At 38.4% G+C, this 20,909-nt stretch overlaps 1 protein-coding gene across 1 annotated transcript in view; it reads right to left on the bottom strand.

The window, feature by feature from the left end:
- Window positions 1-343: 343 nt before the first annotated feature.
- The window catches only part of CNTN5 (contactin 5), a 577,721-nt gene continuing 557,155 nt past the window's right edge, over window positions 344-20,909 (bottom strand). Inside the window, exons 19-22 of the mRNA XM_064289547.1 lie at window positions 17,259-17,445; window positions 16,703-16,815; window positions 8,481-8,649; window positions 344-447 (exon numbers count right to left, since the gene is read on the bottom strand). Coding sequence (XP_064145617.1) covers window positions 344-447; window positions 8,481-8,649; window positions 16,703-16,815; window positions 17,259-17,445 — 573 coding nt within the window. The remainder of the gene's footprint in view (window positions 448-8,480; window positions 8,650-16,702; window positions 16,816-17,258; window positions 17,446-20,909) is intronic.

The raw sequence follows: 20,909 nt of genomic DNA, 5'->3' as shown, positions 1-20,909 counted from the left end.
CTTAACAGATGGATGGCACACAATCAGAGTCATCAGATATAAAATCAAACTCCAACATATTAAAAAAGTAAAGCATACATTTGACAGAAATTACCTTTGCTTACAAAAATTCATTACGTACAATCTGCATATTTTCATTGGACCAAGAACTGTCCTCCCCATTTACAAAAACCAAAGAGAAACATGATGGATAAGTAATATTTCCCCCAACGTCTTGTAAGTGCACCATGGGTAGTCCCAAGTTTTAAAGCTCATCGCAGGGTCCGGTCTCTCCACTTACACTACACTGTATCCACTGCTGTTATCAAGCTGATGGAAAGGAAAGAAGTCTAGTCCATGGTTTTCACCAAGATGTTGAAGGGATAATCAATGCCAAGAGCAACGTGACTGATGATGAGGATGCAGATAGAGCGTGGAGGGTCGATTGGGCACTTGTGATTTTTCCACCTGTGAAAAAAGAGAAGCAAATTATTTTGGCTTGGCCTGGGCTGGGAAAGAGTGGATTTTAGATATTTAAGACAAGCGAGACTGTTTCTGATGAGAGTGTTGCTCATGCTTACAAAACCAGACATTGCTTGGGTCTCCTAGAGTTGTGTAGAAGGCAGAATTGTATCCGGAATACTGTGTTGGGAAGGCCACCGAGCTATGTCATATCTAACACACACATCTAATCTGGGGATTTAGTGTGATTTTCAGCAATGATGCCCTAATGGAACGCCCAAATTCCAAACATGAAAAAGCAATTCGTATGATTTATAGTACAGGAAATGGAGCAAAAATAATCAGAAAAAGCTGGTGGTAACATGTATTCCTAACTTAACTACTTTAGTTAATTGTTCAATTTAATAATGAAAAAGTAAACTGGTTTCTTGGTCGACTTAACGGTTTCAGTTGAGTAGACTTGAATTCTGTATTCCCATGTCACACTTGGCAAAGGGAAGAGGTCTTTTATCATTTTTACTCACACCCAGAGGAAGCTCTTCTTGAGAACAAAACAATGTATGCAGTTAATATTAATGTATTGAAGTGGCCATTTGTTAACACTGACTGGTCTGAAGTGATTAGTCAGAAGTAGTTATGGTACCTCCACGTAGCCACTAGATACTACCTTTAGATACTAACAGAGGCCTTTTGAAGCATCATCATCATGACTGATATTTAATGAATGTTTATTATGTGCCCTGCACTGTAATAAGCCCTTTACACACATTATCTTACTTGATCCTCACAACATTCCTACACAGTAAGTACTATTACTTATCTCCCCTGTTGCAGATGCTGGATCAGGGGTTTAGAAAGATTTTAACTTACTTAAAGCTACTGAACTAGGAACTAGTAGAACCAGATGTTTTTATGTATTGTTGTTGTTGTTGTTGTTAGGTGCCCTTGAGTCGGTTCCAACTCATAGCGACCCTATGCACAACAGAATGAAACACTGCCCTGTCCGGAGCCATCCTTACAATCGTTGTTACGCTTGAGCTCATTGTTGTAGCCAAAGTGTCAATCCACCTCTTTGGGGGTTTTCTTCTTTCCACTGACCCTGTACTTTGCCAAGTATGATGTCCTTCTCCAGGGACTGATGCCTCCTGACAACACGTCCAAAGTATGTAAGACGCAGTCTTGCCGTTCTTGCTTCTAAGGAGCATTCTGGTTGTACTTCTTCTAAGACAGATTTGTTTGCTCTTTTGGCTGTCCATGGTATGTTCAATATCCTTCACCAACACTACAATTCAAAGGTGTCAATTCTTCTTTGGGTCTTCCTTATTCATTGTCCAGCTTTCACACGCATATGATTTGATTGAAAATACCATGGCTTGGGTCAGGTGCACCTTAGTCTTCAAGGTGACATCTTTGCTCTTCGACACTTTAGAGAGGTCCTTTGCAGCAGATTTACCCAATGCAGTGCATCTTTTGATTTCTTGACTGCTGCTTCCATGGCCGTTGATTGTGGATCCAAGTAAAATGAAATCCTTGACAACTTCAATCTTTTCTCCGTTTATCATGATGTTGCTCATTGGTCCAGTTGTGAGGATTTTTGTTTTCCATCCTGAAGGCTGTGGTCTTTGATCTTCATTAGTAAGTGCTTCAAGTCCTCTTCCCTTTCAGCAAGCAAGGTTGTGTCATCTGCATAACACAGGTTGTTAATGAGTCTTCCTCCAATCCTGATGCCCCATTCTTCTTCATAGAGTCCAGCTTCTCGTATTATTTGTTGAGCATACAGATTGAATAGGTATGGTGAAAGAATACAACCCTGATGCACACCTTTCCTGACTTTAAACCAATCAGTATCCCCTTGTTCTGTCTGAACAACTGCCTCTTGATCTATGTGAAGGTTCCTCATGAGCACAATTAAGTGCTCTGGAATCCCCGTTCTTCGCAGTGTTATCCATAGTTTGTTACGATCCACACAGTCGAATGCCTTTGCGTAGTCAATAAAACACAGGTAAACATCCTTCTGGTATTCTCTGCTCTCAGCCAGGGTCCATCTGACATCAGCAATGATATCCCTGGTTCCACGTCTTCTTCTGAAACTGGCCTAACTTTCTGGCAGTTCCCTGTCGATATACTGCTGCAGCTGTTTTTGAATGATCTTCAGCAAAATTTTGCTTGCGTGTGATATTAATGATATTGTTTTATAATTTCCACATTCAGTTGGAATGGCCTTGGTTAAAACCTTAATACTACTACTACTACTACTACTAATGTTATGATAGCACCCGACTTTCGGAATTATCCCTCAATCAATGTATTTTCTCTGGCCAGATTGAGTTTAAGGGGATTTTTTGGTGATTTTCTTTAGAGAGATGAGTCAGTTTATTTTCCCGATGTTTACTTAAAAGCTGAAGGATCATTTGTTTGGTAAATCACAAAAAACACAGCAAATCTTTTCTTTCAAAAATGTTATAGTTAATGCACTAATAAAACCTATTAATCAACATATTGGAGAATGTTTAAATTTTTTCCACTTGTACAAAATGGGGGCTATTGCGATGTGCGTAGCCACATGTGAGCCATAAGAAAGGCAAATTGAAAAAGCCTCACTAGAGAGGTATGAGCATGCTTAATAAATAAAAACCGTGAAAACATCTTTTCTATTTATTTGTGAGTAGCTGGGCCCTTGGTGAATCAACTTACATGACACTTTTACAAAAACGTTCCGCTTTCAGAACGCTAAGTAGTGTCTCTATCTCAAATCCCACATAAAATTCACAAAGCAAAAACGCATTAGTTTGGGATAGCTAAAAACAAAAAAAAAATCAACAGCAACAACAACAAAAGCCAAACAAACCATTGAACTAGGTCCTAGACTTAGTTGTAAAATTAACTAGTATTTTTTCACTTAAGAAAAGTTGTTTAACTTCTAAGGCTTTTGGTTTTTGAGAGATCTTGGGGATGAAACCAACCATTGCTGAGATTATATGGGTCTAAGGAGCAGTCGGAAACCCTAACGGTGTAGCGGTTAAGTGCTACAGCTGCTAACCAAAGGATTGACAGTTCAAATCCACTGGGCGCTCCTTGGAAACTCTGGTGGCGGCAGTTCTATTCTGTCCTGTAGGGTCACTATGAGTTGGAGTCGACTTGACGGCAATGGGTTTGGTTAAACAGGAAGTGGCAGTGACCCACAGAAGCAGCAGTCAAGAAATCAAACGACTCATTGTATTGGGCAAATCTGCTGCAAAAGGCCTCTATACAGTGTTTAAAAGCAAAGATGTCACTTTAAGGACTAAGGTGTGCCTGACCCAAGCCATTGTGTTTTCAATTGCCTCACATGCATATGAAAGCTGGATGATGAATAAGGAAGACCAAAGAAGAATTGAGCCTTTGAGTTGTGGTGTTGGTGAAGAATATTGAATATACCATGGACTGCCAGAAGAGCAAACAAATCTGTCTTGGAAGAAGTACAGCCAGAATGCTCCTTAGAAGCAAGGATGTCTCACGTACTTTGGACATTTTAACAGGACGGATCAGTCTCTGGAGAATGACATCATGCTTGGTAGAGTGTAAAAAACTAGGTCAGTGAAAAAGAGGAAGACCCTCAAGCAGATGGACTGACACAGCGGCTGCAACAATGGGCTCAAGCATAACAATGATTGCGAGGATGGCACACGACTTGGCAGTGTTTTGTTCTACGGTACATAGGGGTCGCTATGAGTTGGAACTGACTCGACAGCACCTGACAAAAACAATATATGCATGTGAAAGCTCTACAATGAATAAGGAAGATTGAAGAAGAATTCATGCCTTTGAATTACAGTGTTGGCAAAGAATATTGAAAATACCATGGACTGCTAGAAGAATGAACAAATCTGTCTTGGAAAAAGTACAGCCAGAATGCTCATTAAAAGCGAGGACAGTGAGACTTCATCTCACATATTTTGGGCATGTTATCAGGAGGGACCAGTCCCTGGAGAAGGACGTCATGCTTGGTAAAGCGTCATCAAAAAAGAGGAAGACCCTGAATTAAATGGATTGACACAGTGGCCGCAAACAATGGACTCAAGAGTGACAAAGATTGTGAGGATGGCGCAGGATCTGGCAGTGTTTTGTTCTGTTGTACGTAAGGTTGCTATGAGCCGGAACCAACTCGATGACACCTAACAACAACAAGGTAGAGCAGCTGGTGGACTTGAACTGCTGACCTTTTCATTAGCAGCCAAGCTCTTAAAACCCTGCACCACCAGGGCTTCTGCTATTTGTTTTGGTTTAAGGTATACAATACCATGGAATCCTAATTTATTGAAGTTCAGGAAATGAGTTGCATTAGCCAAAATCTTGTTAGCTATAACACAGAAATTGCCCTTTTTCTTTTTTTCATGGAATAGAAGTTACAAGCTAATTAAAATATAAATGAGAGAATTCAAGTCTTTATAAGTACTTACAAACTTGGGGCTGACTTTATTCAGATGATACTTTAGAATCTGATTGTGTTAAAAGGTACCTTAAGGGGTCTGAGGATAATGAAGTACCTAACTCATGGGGTTGCTGGAAGGATAAAATGAGATAATATATGCAAAACACCTAGGGTAATGCCAGGAAATTGATCAGTGCTTAGTATATGTTGGCTGTATTATTATTATCATTAGAAATTTGAGACTTATGAAGCAAGCAAAGAGGAGAACCATCATCTTGTTCACTTTTCACCAATAATCTTTTGTCTCTCAAGATGCTCTTAAAAATTTAATATCCACATCCGAGTCAGTTCAGTTGTACACTAATAAATGTAGAGACATTCCTACCTCTCTTGTTCTTGAAACTATACTTTTATAAATGAATCATAAAGTGTATTAAGGTTTTCTGCGGCCACACATATTTAAATCCTTAGTTCTTTTTACCTGAATTTTTGAGAAAATTAGAATTCTTATGTTTTATTCTTTACTTTTGATTTTGAAATAATTTTAGATGTACCAAAAAGTTATAAGAAGGAATTCACCCAGATTTCTCAGATGTTAACATTTTATTACTCTAGCTTTATTATTCTTTCTCTTGAAAAACATATATTTCCTGCAGCTTTTGAAAGTAAGCTGCAGACTTTATGTCCATTTATCCCTCGATACTTCAATGTGTTTCTTAAAAATAAGAACATTTTCTTATATAAAAATAAGAACATGATCGTATATAAAAATTTAGGAAATTAATGTTGATATAATAGTATTATTTAACTTACACACTTTTTTCAAATTTCACTAATGGTCCCAATAACGTCCTTTATCTCATCTTGTGTTTTTAATTGAAGAATATACCATTTATCAATTATTGTGTCAATAGCTTTTCCTCAAAATTTCAGTCTATCATATTCTTTTTTCTACTATATTTGCTTTCCATCTCATTTTGTGCCATCAGAAATATTTATAAACACTGTCTCTGGGTTTTAGTCCAAGTTAATTCATATTTTGAACAAGACAGGGCTGTATACAGAGCCCTATAGGATATCATTGGAGACCTCCTTTAGGTTGACAATTCTACTTGGGAATGATTGCTCAACAGATAATTAACGCTCACCATTACCCACTGATTAAATTCGTATTAAAAACCTTTTAATGAAAATTTACCTAATACCTTCATAACCAGCATATATATCCATATAGTATCATTTCCTGATGCGGAAATGCTAGTTTCCAGTCTAGTAACTAGCAACGGGAAAGGAGAGAAACTTGGCCTGCAAGTACCTTTTTTTTTTTTTTTCCAGCTGAAAGAGCTGATTAATGACAGTTCCTCTTTTTTTTTAACGATATTTTATTGAATTTCTGGTGAAAGTTTACACAGCAGATTAGGTTCCCATTTGACGATTTCCACACAAATTGTTCAGTGACATCAGCTACATTTAACACAGTGTGTCAACGTTCTCTTTAATTGTGTTCAATTACAGTTCCTCTTGATCATGAACTTCTTTCTAAGTACTGACAATCACATGTGTAATAATATATATATTTTAAAATCAGAGACAAGTATCAGGCTCACTCGTATGTAGTTTACATTATTTTATCCCTCTCCCCATTATTTAAAATCAAGATGCTATCAAAACGCTATTTATCTTCTCATTTCAGCAAGGTTGTAGTGAAAGAGAGTGGACTAAGGCTGTGAAGATGGGTTTTAGTTCAAGTCCTCCCACATACATACTTAGTAGTTATGTGATTTTGGGTAAACGTTTAAGCTTCACTTTTTTCATCAAGAAATTGGGCTGATTACATTTTTCCTGGTTTGTTCGCTGGGTATAAAAAATATCAAATGAGATAATTTTTATGGAAATGAGTATACAATATAAACAATTATAAATATTATTAACTAACTGCTTAGATGTTATTAACTATTACTCAGATATCAGGACAGTGATTCTATAATTTTATCTAAAAAGTCATTCCCTACTTTGTAATATAATTTGAGACCTAGAGTCTACATATATAAGTCACCAGGCGCTTTTTGATTTATCATTCATTTATTTTGAATTTCATTCATCTTAAATTTCAATTCTTTATTAATCATGATTTATTTACCCCTTTCAATTTGAGTGTAATTATTTCTTATGGAGAAGATGAACCAAAACAAGAACTGAATTGCCTTCTTGCTATGATTTAAGATGATACTGTTTGACTTAATAGTGAGCTTCTTTTCCCGTTCTTGTTCTACATGTTGTGAACATGGTTATAGAAACACATTTAAATTTTTTAATGAACTTTTCTGTAGTTATGACTTATTCTAAATTTTTGCCTTCCCAACACACTTTTAGACTTTTGCACCCACAACCTGATTTTTAACTTTGGTTAATTGCCCTTTCAATTATCTTTTTCCTCCATAGTCTTTAAAATCTGAGCTCATCTGCCAGATTTCATTCAATGCTTTCCTATTTTTTTTTTTTTTTCTCTTTGGGTTCAACGGTAATTTTGGTTTAAATTTTTTTGTTGCTACTTTTCAGGATGTTCTATTTCTCTTGAGTTATTTTTTCCCTTTTGTAGTTTTTGACCATGGAAACACTCTTATTTTCTTTAAGCTTTTTGAAATCTACTTCCTAAGATATTTGTATATCCAATTACACCTTTTGCTTCCATTTTTGATTCCCTTGATGAAATGGTTATTGTCTTCCAAATTTCTAAAACCCCTCTTTCTTTAATCAATTTTCTTTTGCTTTGTGAATAATGATGGTAGTAGTGAAGATACGTAGCCTTGGAGACAACAAGCATCTTGTTGTGGGCCATTGAGTCAATTTCAATGCATTGTGACCCTATACAACAGAGTAGAACTGCCCCATAGGGTTTCCTAAGCTATAATCTTTAGGGGGGAAGATTACCAGGTCTTTTCTGTCCTAGGGCTACTGGTCAGTTCAAACTGCAACTGTACCAGGTTTGAATCCTGGCTTTGCCACTTAGTAATGGTATGATCGTAAGCAAGTTATTTAAATTTTTTCTGCAAAACAGGAATAATGCCACCTACTTCATATATGATTCCTACAAAGATTAAATAAATAACATAGGTAAAGCATTTATTATTGTGTCTGATACATAGTGAGGGCTCAGAAACAGCAAACAATTATATACCTAATAACAATAACAGTGATGCTCAATAAATTTCATCATGTCTTGAAATCAATAAAAATGACTAAATTTTAATTTTTAAAAGCATTCTCTTTAAACTTTTCTGTACATCTTCCATAATCTAACAATAAAGTAATCAAGACTATAGAGAAGTATGAATGTTAAACTAGTACATGATCAGTTTATTGAAAAATCCAAATGACCAGCAAAATGGTACTACTTGAGACCAGAATGGCCTAGGGAATTTGACAAATAAGGACATTCTAACGATATACCATATCCTACATAGATTTGTAGAAATTTAGCAATTATGGGCAGGCTACCATGATTCATGTTAGCCAGCGTATAATAAAGAAATCAGAGAATCCTTTCAAAATTTCTGAACCATGCAAACAATCCCCTCAGTTTTGCTGAGGTTATACAATCTCGGCGTCATTGATTGTCACAACTTACCTGAATATGATGGTACTCTGATTTGGGAACTAGCCGTTCCATCACCTCCTTCACTGTATGCTCGGACTTCAATAATGTAGACTCCTGCATCAGGGAGTGGTACTACTGCTTGAGGTTTCTGTGTTTCAATGACTTCACTGTTGCTGTGACCCTCTTGCCTATAAAAAACCTACAAGTAATAACAAAGGTTTAAACATTTGACAATTAACTAAGGATTCCAAATGTTCATTGACTACCTACTGAATGTCAGATTCTCAGCTAAGCATGAGCTGCTCACAGCTTAGAGACACATGTAAACAAATTAAATGCATGTGGTATGTACAACAATGGAAGTATATAAAAGTGCTGTGGAAGGGTGAACTTGGGCAAGTTACTAACCTTTCTAAATCTCAGGTTTCTCTTCTATACAGTGAAGATACTAATACCTATCTTATGGTTTTGTTAAGAGAATGAAATAATAGAATGTATGTAAAATACCTAGCACAGGTCTTGGTACATGGTAAGTGTAATAAGAGAAAGTTATTTCTCTTGCTGCCATCATTTTTCATTGTCAATGGGTCAGTATTTCAGTTGCATTGTAAAAGACGGACTAGCTTGTTGTTATAGTTAGGTGCCGTCATGTCAGTTCCAACTCATAGTGACCCTATAGGACAGAGGAGAACTGCCCCATAGGGTTTCCAAGGAGTACCTGGTGGATTTGAACTGCCAACATTTTGGTTAGCAGCTGAGCTCTTAACCACTACTCCACCTGGGCTCCACTATCAGATCTCTTTCTGGAAACTAAGAAAAATTATAATTTATTTTCTTTTGGAAAATATATTGTGAGCAATGGGTTGGGATTGTGAGCTTGAACTAACCTACACACAACAAAATAGAAAAAGTAAAAACTTTAGAGTAATCTTTTCATATACTGAAACCTCTGATCTTCCCCTCTGCATTCTGATAATGTGTGTGTCCTCCATCTTACTTTTTTTGTTTGTTTGTTTCATGAATTTAAATTTCCTTCAGGGTCTTGGGAGAGAAGTGACTTCTTCATAAAACTATGATAGGCACAGTAATTGTATGTACTGAAATCCTTTCTTGGGAAGGATATCACAGCCTCAATGTAATTCAAAGTGATAAGAACATCCCGAATACGTATTAGACATCTCATATGGTTCAGGCATAGTGGTTTATACTGCTGATTCATCAGAGAACAAGACCACGTGGTTCTTGCCCTCATCACACTTACAGTCTAATGCTGGAGACAGATAAATAATACAATGGAGTGTGATATGTACTCCGGTAGTGTACATATTTTGTGCTATGGTAACACTCAGAGGGGGTTACTTGAGTAACACACAGAGGGCTTTAGCCAAGACTTGGGGAATCAGTAAGACTACCTGGAAGAATCCTATGGCAGGTTCTTTTGGCTTAAAAAAATCACAAATGTATCAGAATTTATGCCTCTGATTTTGACCGTAGCAGTGCAATGAATTAGAATTCTGATCATCCACATGAGGTAATTAGAAAGCAAATTTATGGGAATGGAAAAGTATGTAAATTGGTGAGGATTGGCAGGGGAATGACTATTTTAGAGGACACTGTTATTATGGTTCAATAAATTACAATTCTTATGACAAAAAAACTCAGCCAGCAATGTATATCTAATGTGGCTGTAAAACCCAGAGTTGAAGAGAAATTTGTGGATCAGTTGAGATTTAGCAACAAAAGGTAAAAAAGCAGGAAAAAGATCAGTTAATGGTGGCAAAAGAAGTTTGAGACTAAATGTGGCTTTTACCAATATATGCAGGGAAATATAGTGCTATGAGTTGGTAAGTAGGTATACTAATAAATAATAAGACTCATTAAATTAATGATTAGTCACGTGCTTTAGAGAACCTTGGCTCATTTAAAAGTTCTGACTTAGAAAACACGGATGAGAATGAAAAGTATGAGAAAGTTAAAGTGCTATGAAGACATGTCAAAAATAGTTATTGACAGCAAGGAGGTCAGGGAATACTTTTATAATCTGAACATTTATAGATTGGCAGTTGTGATGACAGCTATCTTCAGGGATAAAGGAATTTATCTAATGTATAAAATTTTTTTTTTTTATTATCAGGACTATTCTAAAATTCTCTTTTAAAAAGCTGAGAGCAATAACTTATTCAAAGAGATGACCCTAAAAATAATATGTGGTACTACATTATCAAAGGGATGATCTGGCAATGACTCTTCTATATGTGTGACATTGTTGTTGTTAAGCCCCATCGAGTCAGTTCCTACTCATAGTGACCCTATGTACAACAGAATGAAACACTGCCTGGTCCTGCATCATCCTTACAATCATTGCTACGCTTGAGCCCATCCTGTGATAAAACCCTATTGCCATTGAGTCAATTCCAGCTCATAGTGACCCTATAGGACAGAGTAGAACTGCCCCAAAGAGTTTCCAAGGAGCAGCTGGTGGATTCGAACTGCCAGCCTTTTGGTTAGCAGCCATAGCACTTAGCCACTACAGCACAGGGTTTATAGTAACACAAAATAATGAGATGATTGTACTTAAAAATATAACGGAATTAGCTTTGGTGGTTATACCCAGAAGTACTACTGAGAAGGATGGATAGAATAAAAGAAAGAACTTTTTACCACTTGAGCATCTTGGGAATAGCAAATGGGGTAACTGCTCTTCATGAAAAAGTATAAGGAATCTGAAGGCCCAGTGGCACTGGGGTGGGTAAGGAGTAGTCAGTAAAATGAACAAAAGTTGGGAAGCACCCAGGGTTATCTAGCAAAGAGAAGCCACTTGTGGTAGGGTGGCTGGCAGGACCTTTAAGAACAGGGCTGACTTATGGACAATTTTCAGATGTTTGCTTGTGTGATGTCCTATTTATTCTTTCTCTATACATATCTCCCCCTTCCCCACAAAGGTTTCCATAAGTCTGCTTATGTAAATACTCAACATATGACTCATTTCTGTTTTAGTTTACAAAAATTTATCATGAAAAACTTCAAGTATAATTAAATGTGAAGAGGATAGTATAATAAATCTCATGTACCCACGACCCCACAGGTGGGTACACCTCGCGTTTTCTTCTGTTGTGCACAAGGTCACCATGAGTTCAGGGCTGAATTTTTTTTTTTTTTTTAACAACAACCACCACAACACCCAGTTTAAGCCATTGTATATGAGTCTTTTTAATTTGTGGAAATCACAGGGGAGAGGCTGAGTCTCACATTTGGAGTGACTATAAGATGAAGGAGCCTTGGGGGCACAGTGGTTAAGAGCTTGGCAGCTAACCAAAAGGTTGGTGGTTCAAATCCACCAGCCGCTCCTTGGAAACCCTATGGGGCAGTTCTACTCTGTCCTACAGGGTCTCTATGAGTCAGAATCTACTTGACGGCAATGAGTTTGGCTTGTTTATAAAATGAAAGAACAGGTACAAGATATATATAGATAAGATATATAAGCAATCAGAATAGCTTCCTAGTTAGCTGCAAAAATATAGGGGAGGGCTTCAAAATTCCTCAGGGTGTAGAATACAATATCAAGGCAAATGTATATATATCTGAGGAGTCTGGAAGGCCTATCTGATATATAAATTGCATACAGAAACCAAAATCTTTGCCTATATCGATGGATCATATAATAACTTGCAAATTTTGAGCTTGATTTCCCCTAGCTCTGTAAATCGTTGGAAGTAGAGGTGAGGGGGAAGGTGTACTGTGAAGTGGCTCTTATTATCTGTTATTGTTGTTAGGTGCCAAGGAGTTGATTTTTGACTCCTTATAATCCCATGGAAGCCCTGGCGGCATAGTGGTTAAGTGCTACAGCTGCTAACCAAAGGGTCAGCATTTCAAATCTGCCAGGTGCTCCTTGGAAACTCTATGGGGCAGTTCTACTCTGTCCTATAGGGTCGTGATGAGTCAGAATTGACTCGATTGCACTGGGTTTGGTTTTTTTTTTTTAAATAATCCCATGTGACGGAGCAGAAAACCCTACCCCATAGGATTTTCTAGGCTGTAATTTTTATGGGAGCAGATTGCCAGGTCTTTTTCCTGTGGAGCTGCTGGGTGGGTTCTAATTGCTAAACTTTTTGGTAGCAGCCAAGTGTTTAACCTTTGAGCCAATCTAGGAAAGGATATATTCTAAAAGTAGAGAAGAAAAACAAGACTATTTTCTTGGTATACAGCCTGAGGCACTTGTCCCGAATTCCTTCTGACTGCTTGTGCCTTTTCTGAACGGATAGAAGTTTCTCTTGGTGGGGGCAGGTGGCTACTTGCATATTCCCTGGGCATTTAGTATATATTTTTCCTTTCACTCAGGCATAGTCTGTATGAGGTGGGGATAAGCCACACCAAACCCACTGCAGCCAATTCCTACTTACAGTGACCCTAAAGGAGAGAGTAGAACTGCCTCATAAGGTTTCTAAGGCTGTAAATCTTTATGGAAGCAGATTGCCATATTTTTCTCCCACAGAGGGCTGGTGGATTCGAACCACTGATTTTTCAGTTAGCAGCTGAGTGCTTTAACCACTGTGCCACCAAAGGCTGTTTAAATTCATAATCTCGATAAACTTCTTTCATAGTATAAAGAAAAACAATTTTTCTCCAGTCTCAAGGTCATTAAGAAAAAAAGAATTATGGCTACATATACTTCAGTTTTCCTAGCTTTGTTACTGGTACTTCTCCAGGAACTCCAGTAAAGAATGGTTGGGCATATAATATGCTAAAATTAGTAAGGACTTTACATACAGACCCCAAACTAGGGGATTTATAAAAATGAAGAGCTTTCTTCACTTAAAAAGATTTATTTGGAAAAATAAGTGAAGTAGGAAATCTCTTAATTTGAATTTTTTGTTCCCTTTCTCTGATCATTTATAAATAATGTATTAATAAAATGTGTACCTGATTCTGAATTGGGAAATGCAAAAAGAAATAAACAAACAAATGGTATGTATTAATAAACTTCAAGAAGTCATATACAAGTTAAATAAATTGCCAAGTTGTATTCAACTTCTGAAATGGAGAGTTATTTTCTTTGACAGGGAATAAATTGTAGCCAGGTCTATCAGAGGTAAACCGTCTATAAGCGATAAGCCTTTTCCAACATTTTCGTGGTTCTTCATGTTCCTGTTCCTCTCATTTGTTATTCAAAGCTATAGTGTCTTGAAATTATAACTGTTGAATCTGGACAAAATTCCAGGAAGTGTCTTGAAATTATAACTGTTGAATCTGGACAAAATTCCAGGATGTTTTGGACAGTATCAACAATAAAGCAATGAGAAATTTCATCACTAGATAATGCTTAATGTTTATCTGAATGGATTCAATTGTAATGTTTTACTTATGACACGACTGTATGTAGCCCAATTCCATCCGTGTTTCCCTGTACTTTTGGAACCTTTTGAGGGCCCTGATCTGATTTTGTGCTGGGGGAATCTCCCTTTTCCTCCTAACATCTTTGGACAAAATTTCTCTTACCGTTATATCTTTCTCTGGTAATACCTTGTAGTTACACCTGTTGTTGATACCCCAGTCTCTGAAATCAAGTAAGATCTGTGCTCTCTTAGAAAATGGATTGGTCAAATCTCAAATTCTGCTGTTTTATCTTATTAGGTTAACACATGAGCTACTGTTGTGGTCTACTATTTGAGAATGAGTTATAGCCTCCTGTATATAGCATCTTAACTATAAAAATGAAGAGATCAGTGGATTGTTCATAGATAAAACCTACAGGAACAAATCCATTTTTCTTCCATTTTACTTTTCAATCGTTTTCATAATCTGGAAAACTTCTAGATGAGCACTTTTCTGAATTCATCAACCTTACCAGTTGCTGGGGAGTTGATCCTGAATCATGGTGACCCTATGTGTGGCAGAGTAGAACTGTGGATCAGGTTTTCGATGGTCGATTTTTCAGATGTAGATTGCCAGGCTTTTCTTCTAAGGAATCTCTTGTTGGATTCGAACCTCCAAACTTTTGATTCGTGGCTGAGTGAGTTAATTGTTTGCACCACCCTGGGACTCCTCAACAACCTTAGTCTGAACTTAATGCAAAAGGTGGAATACGTAATTCTGGCATTTTAAATATCAGGCACCAAGGTTTCAGCCTCAAACCCACATACCATGCACATTTCCAGTGAACCCTATTGCTTGTATAAGTAAAGTAGCTTGGCAAAGACGAAGAGTGAAAATAAAGTTACCTCTCTTTAGATATTCCAATTAATTGTAGAAGCTCTCTTTTATCCTGATCTGTAGGAAATCCTTCACCTCAAATTTTCCATGAATCTCAGGGGCTAACTTAGTCTAAATAGATCAGGCCTGCCTCAAACTACCTTGGGGAAAGGGAAATGATCAGTGTGCTGACATGCCCCTACTTTTGCTACTCTTTTATGACTGCCATACACTATTGTGCTGAAGAAGAGGTGGCCCACTATGAAACTGGTACCACTGTTGGCCTGGTAGTAGTTCCCTGAGATGTAGTAGGAATCAAAGGAGAGGTCTTCTTCCCAGCATCATGTCCAGCCCTGGTCATTCTATACTTATATGAGCTTCCGTTTAGATGCTACAGCTCTTCAACCACTGGAGCCAATGCAGATTCTTGCCAAGGCTGCAGTACTTCTTCTCAGAGTCATACTCATAAAGGGGGTTCCATGTTCACGTTCTTAGGGATACATCTCTTTAGTTTGTATTCAGATTCTCAGCCATTTTTTCTGATCACATGCCTGTCCCATTGTGTATGTGTCAAGAGCGGCTTTCATCCTTAGCTACCTGCCCTGTGAAAACCAAGCCCTGTGTTAAGTCCAAGTCATCAGTCTAGAGTTCCCTTCCCCTTATGGGGCCCTTCGTGTTCATTTTATTTTTTCCAGTAGATATCCTGTTGGGGGTCATTCCATCCTTCTTTGAGGTCTCCTGCCTTTTGTTTTTAGCAGATTCTTGTCTTAGGAACCAGCTCTTCCTTTTAATGGATATAAGGAGATGCAGCAATTTCAAAGCAATAAAAGGTAAAAAAAAAAAATCCTCTTGTAATGTGTGCCTACTTGTCATAAATTCATACAACTAAGATGAACCATGCTGTTGATTCTCCCCTCGGCAAGAAGGCGTATGTGACATGGGGGTGTCTGTGATCCAAACTAATTACAGTATACATGAAATGCTGTAGTTTGTGTCTTAAAATAGTCCCGCTAGGAATCACCTTAAAGCATATATTCTGTTTATAACTTCTGCAGTTTTCAGCTTCAGAATTTTAGTACTTTAGATACAAAGTACTGTGTTACTGTCTCTGCTGGTTGAAAACCGACCTATAATGATGTTTTTTAGTCTAAATATTGTTGAAATATTTAAAATTATACTAAAAATAGTATTCAACTCATAATTTCTGTGTGGATTTAAGGTGGTATAACAGAATCAGACATTATAGAACAAGAATTCAGCCAATTGAATACACAGACCATGTATACTTGATAATCTGAGAAAAAAGTTGTTTTTCAAAAACAAACTGTAAAAATATCCTCAGAGCTCTTCTTGGAACATGACAGGGTAACTGTATATGAGATGTTGGATTTATGTTTGGAGCTTGCTGTACCTCTCCATGGATTCTTTACTACCTAGTATGCTGGTCCTGCTCTTGGCTACTAACCAAAACTTGATGATTTGAATTCAACCAGTGGTGCCTTGGAAGAAAGACTTGGTGATCTGCCTCTGAAAGATCCCAGCCACTGAAAACCCCATGGAGCGCAGTTCTACCCTGAGACACAGGGAATTGCCATGAGGGAAAATCTACTCAATAGGAACTTTTTTTTTTTTAATGCCGGTCCTAGTATTTTTCTTCCGTGATTTTGCTAATAGAAAGTCTTTCTACCTAAACTATGTTGTCCAGTTTTTGCCATCTGCCAGCAAAATTTGTCTGCTGGAAGACAATGCCAGGATTGTCTGCCTGAGCTCTGCTGGTCTTGACACCATGCTTTATGGGGTCATTTTCATACTATACTCAGATCATTTTTGCTTTGCTGATCCATTCCCTTCCTATGCCTTGTGCAGTTGAAACTGATTTTGACTGCCTTGGCTTTCCCACCTGCAGCAAGTCTCTTCTTTCTAAGATATGGATAGAAAATGATTGAAAAAAAAAATAGAAGGAAGGGCTGTTAATGGATCTTATTATGGTTTATTAATTTTATATCCTCCCAGCAACAATTGTCTTGATGAGAGTCTAGGCAAGAGACTGGAGAAACACTGACCTTGTATCCCATGACTTCAGATTCGTTGGCTAATGGTCTGACAGGTTCCCAACCCAGAGAAACCTGAGAGCCTTGTTGCTCCCACCTGAGGTTGCCTGGTGCTTGACTAGGGGCTGAAATATAAAAAGTGAAAGTGAACTGACAATGATTTTAAAAGACATTTCTTCATTTTAATCCCTGCGAGTATTTCAATCTCTTCTTGTGTTCACTAGTTGGCTGGCACCACAGGCTTCCTTCCAGCTGGAGTCAGATAAGGAAAGTTTTGCTCCAGGAGTGTCATTTTAATAGCTACTCTACTGAGCTTTTGAACCTGAATCCTTTTATCTCCCTTCTGTGTCAAAATCACTTAGCCTTGTTTCACAGGAAGATAACCTTTATCTGCTGTGAATGCAAAATTTTCTGAGCTAGTTTTGGAATTCAGATCTAAGCACTGAAGCAAGACTATGAATCAAAACTTCCCTTCCGCTCTGCTTATTATGGGAATCGTGTGGCTTTCAGAAATGTTAAAAGATGTTTCCCTTTTGTTTGAAACAAACAAAAAGCCCAGGTCACTTACGGGATTTCTTGGTGCTTGCACTCACTTCACTGCTAGGTGGCCCATATCCAGCTCCATTGTAAGCCCTCACTGTGAAGTGATACAACGTATTTCCTTCTAATCCTGTCAGGATGATGGAGGACTCATTCCCCCTGGTTTTGACTGTTTCTGTTGCTTCTTCTTGTTCCATATCTTTCCGGTAACCAACCTGTCAACAAATGTCACAGAATTATAAATTTTCCCCTGTGCTTACTTGAACTTTTTTTCGGGCGGGTGGGAGATGATAACGTGTTGATCATCAAGTTCCTCTTAGGAAGAAATCGCTTGTGTACCACTCAGTGAATATACCTACATGGAGGAGTCAGTTTTGACTCCCAGCAACACTGTAAGGACAAAGCAAAACCACCCCAGAGGGTTTCCACGTCTGTAACCTTTACGGAAGCGGGGTGTCACATCTTCCTCCCAAGGAGGGGCTTGTGTGTTCCAGACGCTGGCCTTTCAGTTAGTAGCTGAGAGTTTAACCACTGAGCCACCAGGGCTCCTAACAGGCCCTATTACCAAAAAATCCATTGCCATCGAGTTGATTCTGACTCATAGTGACCTTATAGGACAGAGTAAAATTGCCCCTGAGGGTTTCCAGAGCTGTAAGTCTTTATGGAAGCAGACTGCCACATCTTCCCTTGCAGAGCAGCTAGTGGGTTCAAACCGCCGACCTCCTGGTTATCAATCAGCCCCATGCTTAACCACTGCACTACCAGGGCTCTACTAACAGACCCTACTAGTCCAAAATTAGCATCTGTGTGATGCTACCTTGTAGCCTGGCAATGTGAATTGCCAGGAAAGAGCTAAAAATGCGACTAACATTAAGGAAGAATCATTTAAGGAAACCAAAAAAGTGCTCTTCTTTCAATAGGTCATCAGAACCATTTACCATTTAGAGCCATGAAACTTTGAGTGAATTATCTGAGAAAGAAGCATGAACAACATTTCCTCCTGGGCTCCACATAAAGGCAAATCTTACAAGCTGTATCAGTTTAGTGAAGAAAAGGTGACACAACACTCACGAAACCTTGGAGTGGTTTAAACACAGAGAAATGGCATTGCTAGGATATGGGAGGGAAGAAGAATGGAACAGTTGTCTGTCAAAGCACAGTTTGTGCGTTGAGACGATATGAGCTCATGGTGGCAGGTCTCATGCCAAACTTGATCTCTTTCTGAGACCCAGTAACTGTCTCTGTGTAGCTAAGGTTTCACCTTGTTCAGACATGAGAAATTAACCAGATGTAAGTACATAAAAGAATACTTTCTTTTTTCCTTCCTTCCTTACTGTGGTGAAAATAGTGGGTCACTGTACCATTTCATCCTCTTTCAACTGCTTTGTCTCCTATACAGGCTAGAAAGTCAAACACCGTATTTCCCAGAGTTTCTGCCAGTAAGGTTGCTGCAACACAGTGTGGGCAGCAAGGAACCTGGAATGTGGAGATATTCTGGAGCATCCGTAGGACTGCCATTTCCAGCTATGGCTGTGGGAAGTCATTACAGGCTCTGATCTCTCCAGAATGAGCATTGCAGTCGCTATGTCATATTAAGGGCCTCAAACTACTGATCCTTCTTCTTTGTTTCCAACTTTCACATTCCAATCACCAGTGATTATCAATGCATCTTGATTGCATGTTCGATCAATTTCAGACTGCAGCAGCTGATAAAAATCTTCCATTTATTCATCTTTGGCCCTAGTGGTTGGTTTGTAAATTTGAGTAATAGTCGTACTAACTGGTCTTCCTTGTAGGCGTATGGATATTATCCTATCACTGACAGTGTTGTACTTCAGGATAGATCTTGAAACATTCTTTTTGACGATGAATGCAACACCATTCCTCTTCAAGTTATCACTCCCAGCATAGTAGACTATATGATTGTCCAATTCAAAATGGCTAGTACCAGTCCATTTCAGCTCACTAATGCCTAGGATATCGATGTTTATGTGTTCCATTTCATTTTTGATGATTTCCAATTTTCCTAGATTCATACTTCGTACATTCCAGGTTCTGATTATTAATGGATGTTACAGCTGTTTCTTCTCATTTTGAGTCATGCCACATCAACAAATGAAGGTCCCGAAAGCTTGACTCCATCCATGTCATTAAGGTCGACTCTAATTTGAGGAGGCAGCTCTTCCCCAGTCATCTTTTGAGTGCCTTCCAACCTGGGGGGCTCATCTTCCAGCACTATATCAGATAGTGTTCCACTGCTTTTCGTAAGGTTTTCACTGGCTAATGCTTTTCAGAAGTAGACTGCCGGGTCCTTCTTCCTAGTCGGTCTTAGTCTGGAAGCTCAGCTGAAACATGTCCTTCATGGGTGACCCTGCTGGTATCTAAATACTGGTGGCATAGCTTCCAGCATCACAGCAACATACAAGACCCCAAAGTACGACAAACTGACAGTAGTTGGAAAATATGGCCTTGGTGATAGAAACAATGCTGGAGATCAAATGATAGAATTTTGCAAGACCAATGACTTCTTCATTGCAAATACCTTCTTTCACCAGCATAAACGGCAACTATACACATGGACCTCACCAGATGGAACACACAGAAATGAAATTGACTACATCTGTGGAAAGAGACGATGGAAAAGCTCAATATCATCAGTCAGAACAAGGCCAGGGGCCGACTGTGGAACAGACCGTCAATTGCTGTTATGCAAGTTCAAGCTGAAACTGAAGAAAATCAGAGCAAGTCCACGAGAAACAAAATACGACCTCGAGTATATCCCACCTGAATTTAGAGACCATCTCAAGAATAGATTTGATGCATTGAACACTATTGACCAAAGACCAGACGAGTTGTGGAATGACATCAAGGACATCATCCATGAAGAAAGCAAGAGGTCACTGAAAAGAGAGGAAAGAAAGAAAAGACCAAGATGGATGTCAGAGGAGACTCTGAAACTTGCTCTTGAGCGTTGAGCAGCTAAAGCAAAAGGAAGAATCGATCAAGTAAAAGAACCAAACAGATTTCAAAGGGCCTCTCGAGAAGACAAAGTAAAGTATTATAATGACACGTACAAAGAGCTGGAGATGGAAAACCAAAAGGGAAGAACACACTTGGCATTTCTCAAGCTGAAAGAACTGAAGAAAAAATTCAAGCCTCGAGTTGCAATAGTGAAGGATTCCATGGGGAAAATATTAAATGATGCAGGAAGCATCAAAAGAAAATGGAAGGAATACACAGAGTCATTATACCAAAAGAATTAGTCGACGTTCAACCATTTCAAGAGGTGGCATATGATCAGGAACCAATGGTGCTGAAGGAAGAAGTCCAAGCTGTTCTGAAGGCATTGGTGAAAAACAAGGCTCCAGGAATTGATGGAATATCAATTGAGATGTTTCAACAAACAGATGCAGCGCTGGAGGTGCTCACTCATCTATGCCAAGAAATATGGAAGACAGCTTCCTGGCTAACTGGCTGGAAGAGATCCATATTTATGCCTATTCCCAAGAAAGGTGATGCAACTGAATGTGGAAATTATAGAACAATATCATTAATATCACATGCAAGTAAAATTTTGCTGAAGATCATTCAAAAACAGTTGTAGCTGTATATATCAACAGGGAACTGCCAGAAATTCAGGCCAGTTTCAGAAGGGGACGTGGAACCAGGGATATCATTG

Source organism: Loxodonta africana, chromosome 7, assembly GCF_030014295.1.
Source record: "Loxodonta africana isolate mLoxAfr1 chromosome 7, mLoxAfr1.hap2, whole genome shotgun sequence".
Taxonomy (NCBI): Eukaryota; Metazoa; Chordata; class Mammalia; order Proboscidea; family Elephantidae; genus Loxodonta; species Loxodonta africana.
The sequence above is the reverse complement of the archived record's forward strand: the minus strand, read 5'-3'. Positions and strand labels throughout refer to the sequence as shown.